This window comes from Amblyomma americanum, chromosome 1 (assembly GCF_052857255.1).
Source record: "Amblyomma americanum isolate KBUSLIRL-KWMA chromosome 1, ASM5285725v1, whole genome shotgun sequence".
In the NCBI taxonomy this organism is placed as follows: domain Eukaryota; kingdom Metazoa; phylum Arthropoda; class Arachnida; order Ixodida; family Ixodidae; genus Amblyomma; species Amblyomma americanum.
The window spans coordinates 323,848,358-323,856,365 of NC_135497.1; the positions used below are offsets into that span (position 1 = coordinate 323,848,358).

General features: G+C 53.4%; 1 protein-coding gene across 1 annotated transcript; it reads left to right on the top strand.

Annotated features, from left to right (window-relative positions):
• The first annotated feature begins 1,719 nt into the window (after positions 1-1,719).
• LOC144115415 (uncharacterized) lies at positions 1,720-7,801 on the top strand. Its single transcript, XM_077649808.1, has 3 exons — positions 1,720-1,943; positions 6,234-6,375; positions 7,367-7,801. Exons 1-3 carry the CDS (start codon positions 1,805-1,807, stop codon positions 7,719-7,721), a joined length of 636 nt encoding a protein of 211 aa, XP_077505934.1. The 5' UTR covers positions 1,720-1,804; the 3' UTR covers positions 7,722-7,801.
• Positions 7,802-8,008: the final 207 nt, after the last annotated feature.

Here is an 8,008-nt window from a genome sequence, read left to right on the forward strand (position 1 = left end):
CAGCCGCCGCGGTCGGGTTCTGAACGTGGACTGCTTTTCACGAGCCGTCTTAGCACAGTGCGCAGAACCGCCGTAAATGCGCATGGGCGGCGAGCTAGTAGCGGAAGAAGTTAGATCGGCCAGCGGGCGAACTCGGAAGGTAGCAGTTAAGGGGTAAAAGCCGCTTTAACACCGCACTCTGCCAGCCCGAGTTTGAGTGCCTGCTACATCCTCGCTGCCACGTCTCTTCCTCGCAGGAGGCGCTGGGCGCTGAACGGGGCGGCCCGGGCGGTTTCTCCGGCCGAGGTCGCAGTCGAACGCTAGCAGCCTGACGAAGACGACGAAATGCGTGAGGCTGCGGCGGCTGAGGCAGCGGCTGTGGCGGTGGCGCCAGCAGCACCAGCTCAACCCTGCCCTGTGGGCATGCGGCCGGCTGCCGTTCTGACGCACCACCTGGCGGCGGGGGGCGCGGCGGCGCAGGAGTGCTCTTCGGACCCCGAGGAACTCTTTTGCCTCAGCCTAGCGGCGGACCTCAAGCGACTTGTGCCCCGCGAACGACACATGGCCAGGATGAAGATGCTGCAGACACTTCACGACTTGGAGTTTGGCGAGAACATCGGAGAGGCCGCGCTCGGAGAACCGTAGACGGTGCACGGTTTTGCGGAGGACAGGAAAGAAGGTGGCTTCAGCGAGCACCCCCATCATCAGCCGGCAGAAACTTGTAGCTTTCTTTTTGTTTTTTTTTACTAGGAATGAAAATACATTGTCTGTTGGGTGGCACGCGCATGTCTCATCAATATAGCATTTGCTTTCAACACACTCTAAGCCAGAAACGACTGAAGTGTGCTACACCTTTCCTAACCTACACAAGTACCACATCATCTTTCCAGACAGATATGACAGCATCTGCCCCTGGTGTGGCGAAATTCCAACAACATATGTAACATGGGGCTGCTCCGATCCCAAGCCCCCGAACTAGACAAACATCACTCCGAGGAACAGTGGGAGCCTGCCCTGCTCAGCTCTGACTTGGCGACGCAGCGAAAGCTGATATCCCAAGCAAGAGCAACTGCGGTGGACATTGGGGTCCTGAAATAAGGACTCCACCTAAAATCTGTATTTTCGCCTCTCTATCCTCCCTTTTTGGAATAGATGTTTTCTACTACTACTACTACTTGGTGACTTACAGGACTGATAGTCGAGTGCAACCGAGCGTGCACATTCAGTTTCCCTTAGCAAGGAGCAATAATAATAAATTGTTTTTTGGAAAGGAAAGGGCGCAGTGTCATCTATCGTAGGACACCTGAACCATGCCGTAAGTGACAGGATAAAGGAGGGAGTGAACGAAGTAAGGAAAAATGAGGTGCAGCAGTGGAGGGCTCCGGAATAATTTCGACCACCTGCGGATCTTTACGTGCACTGACATCGCACAGCACATGGGCGCCTTAGCTTTCTGCCTCCATAAAAACGCAGCCGCCGCGGTCGGGCTCGAACCCGGGAACTCGACCGGGAACTCTAGTTAAACTCCTATAAACGATAATTTACATGTCCGCAGTACAGAGAAAAAAAAAACAAACTTGGATTGGGCCTTCCGCACGACCCGCAGCAACGGACATCGCAGAGAAAGAAGTCAGCATGGCGGCGCTGCGAGCGCATGCTGGCGGTGCCTGTGCACGTGCGGTTCCCGCCGCAGCTCGTGGTGGCGCTGTGGTGGGCAGAGCGCTCTGTCAGTCACCGCCGGAAAGACGAGGAAGACGCTGGCACGCGGCTCCGAAGCCCGATCCCGACGACGACGATCAGTGCTCCGTTCCATCGGGTCCGCGCAATGGCCTCCTTCAACGAGAAGCTCGTCCAGGAGGCGAAGAAGCACACGCAGCTCTGGGACCAGCACTCCAAGCTGCACAAGGAGGCCGGCTACCGGGAGGCCGCCTGGATGGAAATCGCCGCCGCGCTGGCCGTGACCGGTGAGCCGCTGCATGCTGCGTTCACCGCACACACAGCCGGCCTCGCGCTCCGGTCTCGAACGCGTACGTGTCCGACGAGGTGCACTGCAACCTCGCAGCTGGCTTCGTCGCAGACACTTGGTGTGGACCGCGTCTTATACGGTGTAGCTGGCACCGTACGATGCGGAATCGGCCTCCTTTTACGTATTGCCGTGAGCCTTGAGCTTCCGTAGGCTCCTTTGGTGTGCTGATGGCACAGCTGATGGTGCCTATAGAAGGACGTGTCTTTTGGATGAGCGCGCGTTTCAGCTGTTCGCGTCATTGAGGATGCTGTGCCGGGAACGAGTGTCGTACCGATGATTGCGGGCTCATAGCCAGAGTGTCTTCGCGACTAGCTGCCGCGTAGAATTGCGTGGTCTCTGGTCCGTTGTCGACAGGCGTCCTAGTTGACGGTGCCTTAGATCCACGAGCTGCTGCATCTGGTCTAAACCTTCTGCTGCCACGTCAGGTCTGTACCTCGAAGACTGCTGGCTCTCTCGAAGCGATATTAGTATTTCGCTGCCGCGTCCAGTACTGTGCCGGAAGCCTTTCCTCTCACGACTGCCCGTCGTCGCAATTAATCAGCCGTCGGTGGCTGGGGTACTAAAAGGCCTAGGCCAGGCACGTGTCCGTGGGCGTTGGGGGGGCCCGAGCAACTCCTCAATGTCAAGCAGCTCCACCCCCTCCTTTCCGTTCTTGAGGCAGGGCCCTGTAAGAAGTCCCTTGGGCCCTCCCGAAAAAATTACTGGCTACGTGCCGGGCCTAGGCTACTTACTGTCAGGATAACGTAACGTTCGTTATTTTCTTTCATTTGCGTTCGATTTTCTTACAGCTATAGATATGTGAGGCAGCACCATCTTAAAAGGCACCGATTTCGCCGTCGGCCTCCCAATATGCCATAACCAAATACCCGGTTACGGCGTTACTGTGCTTAACACCAGAACGCAGGATCGAACCTCTGTGCGGCGGCCGCGTTTCGTTGAATATGGTAGAAATTCCCGAGCCCTCCACTACGGAACCTTTTTTCCTTCATTCTCTTAGTCCCTCCTTTATCCTTTACCTTACGGCGCGGTTTAGGGGTCCGCCAATATGTGAGAGAGATACTGTATCATTTCCTTTTCCCAAAAAATAATTACCCAATTTTCTCACCCGCCGCAGTGGCTCAGTGGTTAGAACGCTCATCTCCTGATCCGGAGTCCCCGAATTCGGACCCGACCGCGGCGGCTGCGTTTTTATGGATTGATTGATTGATTACAAACGTCTTTATTTCTTCAATGTTCTCCGAACATGTGGGTGGACCGCCTAGTCCGGTAGTCCACTGGCTGCTGCTGCTGCGCTGGCCCTCCCCACCAGCCAGTGCTGACGGTCAGGATCATCGCTGAGCAGAATAGCCTCCAACTGCTCCTCCGAGGGGTTGGGAATGGGGTCAACTAAGGGATTATATTGGCATGCCCACACCATATGGTAGAGGGTAGCTACCGCTCCACAATGTGGACACTGTGGAGAGTATAGTGTAGGGTACCACTGGTGTAATTTAGCTGGTGTTGGGTAGGTGTTGGTTTGTAGTCTCCTAAGGGTGTTCTCTTCTAACTTGTTGAGGGATTTGTGTGGTGTTGGGTACTGCTTTCTGGCTGTTCTGTATGGCGCAAGATTGTCAGCATACACTGCTAAGCCTATTAGGTCGCGGCACCCTTCATGGTCATCAGGGGGAGACGTCCGGTATAGAAGAGCTCGGGCATGCCTGTGGGCGGCTTCGTTTCCTCCTGGTAGTTCCAGGTGACCGGGGAACCAGATTACTGAGACCTGGTTGGGTGGATGCTTAGTCAGCAATGACAACCCTGACTTGTGAATTAATCCGTTATTGAAGTTTCGACAGGCGTTCTGGGAATCAGTGAGCACAACGGCGTTGGGGTTAGATGCTACAGCTAATGCAATAGCTGCCTCCTCTGCGTGAGTGGGGTTAGATGTTTTCACCGAGGCGCAGTTCACCATCGACCCTGAAGGCGTTGAGACCACAATAGTCATGACTCCATTATTTGGTCCTGCTGCGTCCACGTAAAGGGTGTTAATTTGCTTGTCCCATTTCTTCTGCAGGGATTCACCTCTTGCTTTCCTCCTCTCGGTGTTATATGCGGGATGCATATTCCGCGGAATGGGGTGCACGTTTATGCGTCTTCTCACATCGCGTGGGACCTCTTCCCTTTGGTCAATTGTATAGGGCAGATTAACATGGATTTTATCGAGCAGTTCTCTGCCGGGTTTTGTGAGTGCGAGCCGATTCAGTTGTGAGAACCATTGTGCTTCCCACATCTCTTTGAGGGTATTATGTACTCCTAGAGCCATGAGCTTTGCTGTTGGCGTGGAGTTTGGTAGCCCCAGTGCCGTCTTGTAGGCTTTCCTGATGAGTACCTCCAACTTTTCAATTTCCGACCTGGAGAGGTTAAGTAATGCCGTCCCGTACATTATCCGAGAGATCACGAAAGCTTGCACTAAGCGGATGGTGTCCCTTTCCTTCATGCCATGGTGTTTATTTCGGATACGATGTATCATGCGGAGGATTTGCTCGGTGGATGTTGTAAGCTTCTTCATAGTGGTGGTGTTCTGTCGCCCCTGCGGGATATACTGCCCTAGTATCTTGATCTCCGTGGGTTTCTGTACTGGGTGGTTCTCTATATACACCGAGATGTTCTGCGCTAGGGGTGTCCTCGGGTTCTTCAGGATTAGCAACTCGGACTTTTCCGGCGCACACTGGAGACCTCTCTCCCTGGCGTACCGGTCCACCGTGTCGGCTGCTGCTTGAAGACGCTCCTCGATCTCGGCGTCACTCCCCGAGTTGCACCAGACAGTGATATCATCCGCATATAATGTGTGTTTGACGCCGGGGATTTCGGAAAGAAGGCCTGGTAGATCTTTCATAGCCAAATTGAACAAGAGGGGTGACAGTACCGCCCCTTGCGGAGTTCCCCTCGGGCCTAGAGTGATGGGATCTGATTTTATTCCACCGAAGTTTATAGTGGCTTGCCTGACTGATAAGAAGTTTTTGATATAGTTGTAGGTTCTTGCGCCACAGTTGGTATCGGCGAGGCTTTGCAGGATGTTTTTATGTAGAACGTTATCGAACGCTCCTTTCAAATCAAGTGCCAGGATGGCCCTTGTCTGTGACTTGGGAGGTGTCTCAAGGAGGTCTTTGTACAGGTACAAGAGGGCGTCCTGTGTCGATAGGTGAGGGCGAAAGCCGAATTGAGTATTAGGTAGGAGGTTGTTTTCTTCTAAGTATCTACTCAGTCTCGTGTTGATGACCCTCTCTATGAGCTTCCCCAAACACGAGGTCAGCGATATCGGTCGTAGATTATCCAGTTTAAGGGGTTTGTTCGCCTTCGGAATGAACCGAACCTCGGCTGTCTTCCAGGATATTGGTAACGTTCCTGTAGCCCAATGCTGCTCGTTGAAGCATTCCACCAGCGCGGTGATGGTGTCATCGCTGAGGTTAAATAAGAGCTTCGCTGTTATTTGATCTGGACCTGGAGCTGCATTTTTTCTCATGGCCGCGATTTCTGCTTTGATTTCTTCTTTCGTGAGTGGGAGGTCCAGCTTGGGATTTGGCAGGCAGAAGGCTAAGACGCCCGTGTGCTGTGCGTTGTCAGTGCACATTAAAGATCCCCAGGTGGTCGAAATTATTCCGGAGCCCTCCAATACGGCACCTCTTTCTTCCAGATACTGCGCCATATACTTTCCCCAAAATCTAAATATTATTATCAGTAGCAGTAGTACTATTAATAATTTTCTCACATATCTCGGTGGACACCCGAACGGCGCCCGTAAGCGAAAGAAAATGAAATGAAAAAAAAAATGGTTTCAAGGAAAGGAAAATACGCCTGTATCACATATCTCGGAGTACCACTTGCCAGCCACAAACGAATCAGTTTTTTATGTTTGACTTTATTAAACAAGCCAGGTATGAAAATTCTAGAGCTTATAACTTTTTTTTTGCGATTAGCTTCTTGTTTATGTGAGAAGTGTTAATGGACTACAGTTTTGTCGTGGAGGAATTCTTTGCACCGGTCGTAAATGTGGGCGGAGCTTCACAGCGGAGAAGTTTGATGAGACTATACATAACCCTCACGACGAGGCACTGTCAGTTATACCAAGAGTGACAGGGCGCTGGAAGAGCGGTTTTTGTTTTCACGAAAGCTGTATACTAATTGTGGGGTGCCCCTAACCGCGACAAAGGCATGGTTGTTTTGACCGCAAACCGTGTGTTCCCTGGCGCAGTGGAGGAGTGCCAGACCCGGTTGCGCACCCTCCGGGGCACGTACCTCAAGCGCAAGAAGCGCCGGCGCGCCGGCGCCAACGGGCAGTGGAACGTGCTGGAGCGTGATCTCGGCTTCCTCGATGACTTCCTGAGGCCGCGAACGTGAGTGTTGTGTACAGAGCGTGAAAGAAGAAAGGAGGAAATAGGTGCCGTAGTGGAGGGCTCCGGCCGAAATTATTCCAGAGCCCTTCACTACGACACCTCTTTCTTTCTTCCTTTCTTCTTTCACTCCCTGTCTGTCTGTTGTTGCCAGTTAGAAAGAAAAGGAAAGTGCACAGGCCTGCTCACTGACTCTATCCGAGCCACAATCGCTACCTCGTGCAGATAGTAGGGGAGTTGAAAGATGGGATAGGAAGACAGGATAGTAAAGACGCGCTAAAGACAAGGCCGATCCCGGAGGCAGTGCAATACCGGGCCAACCGATGGCGGGAGTGAAGCATCCTTCAAACTCTCCGCCACATTTCCAAAAAGAAGTTCAATTGGACCCGTAACAGATACTCTACTGAGGCCGGACTTTCACTCCCTCCTTTATCCCGTCCCTTACGGCGCGGTTCAGGCGTGCAGCGATATATGAGACAGATACTGATTCATTTCTTTTCTGCCAAAACCAATTATTATCATTATTATTAATACAGGAAGACACCTGCCCGCCTTCGCGTCACAAGCACAACCTCGCGTGACTGCGACGTGGCCCAGCGGCTACTTAAGCGAGCGCCCGGTTTTGCCATGCTTTACCGTCCGCACAAAGCTGCGCGACTCGCATTAGATCGCCGCGATGCTGGGTGGCACGCAACCCACTGCGTACGGCATGTCCATTTCGCGGACCCAAGGGGTCTGTGTCTGGGGAAATTAATAATAATAATTCACGAGGCGTCTCAGGCTTTTCACGAGGCGTCTCAGCACAGTGCACAGAACCGCCGTAAATGAGCATGAGCTGTGGGCGGCTGGCGGAAGGAAATTAGATTGGCCAACGGGCGAACTCGGAAGTTAGCGGTTACGGGGTAAAAGCCACTATAACACCGCACTCTGTCAGCTCGAGTTTGAGTGTCTCATACACCCTAGCTGCCACGCCTCTTTCCCTTTTCCCTCGCAGGAGACGCTCGACGCTGAACGCGGCGGCCCCGGCCGATGTGGAAGTCAAACAGGAGCAGCCCGGCGAAGACGCCGAAATGCGCGAGGCAGCGGTGGCTGCGGCGGCAGCACCGCCTCAGCCCTGGCCTCTGGCCATGCGGCCGGCTGCCGTGATGCCGCATCGCCTGGCGGCGGGGGGCGCGGCGGCGCAGGCGCTCTCCTCGGACCCCGAGGAGCTCTTCTGCCTAATCCTGGCGGCGCGCCTCAAGAGACTTCTGCCCCGCAAACGACACATGGCCAGGATGAAGATGCTGCAGACACTGCACGACTTGGAATCTGGCGAGAACATCGGAGAGTTCGCGCTAGGAGACCCGTAGATGGTGCACGACATTACGGTGGACGAGACAGAAGGCGACTTCAGCGAACAACCCCCTCATCAGCCGGCAGAAACTTGTAGCTTTCTTTTTGTTTTTTTTTACTAGGAATGAAAATACCTTGTCTGTTGGGTGGCACGCGCATGCCTCATCACTACAGCATTTGCTTTAAACACATTACAAATCAGAATGGACTGAAGTGAGCTACTTGGTGAGATTCGAGGACTGACAGCTGAGTGCAACCGAGAGTGCACAGTCAGTTGCCCTCAGCGAGGAATAAACAAGCTCGA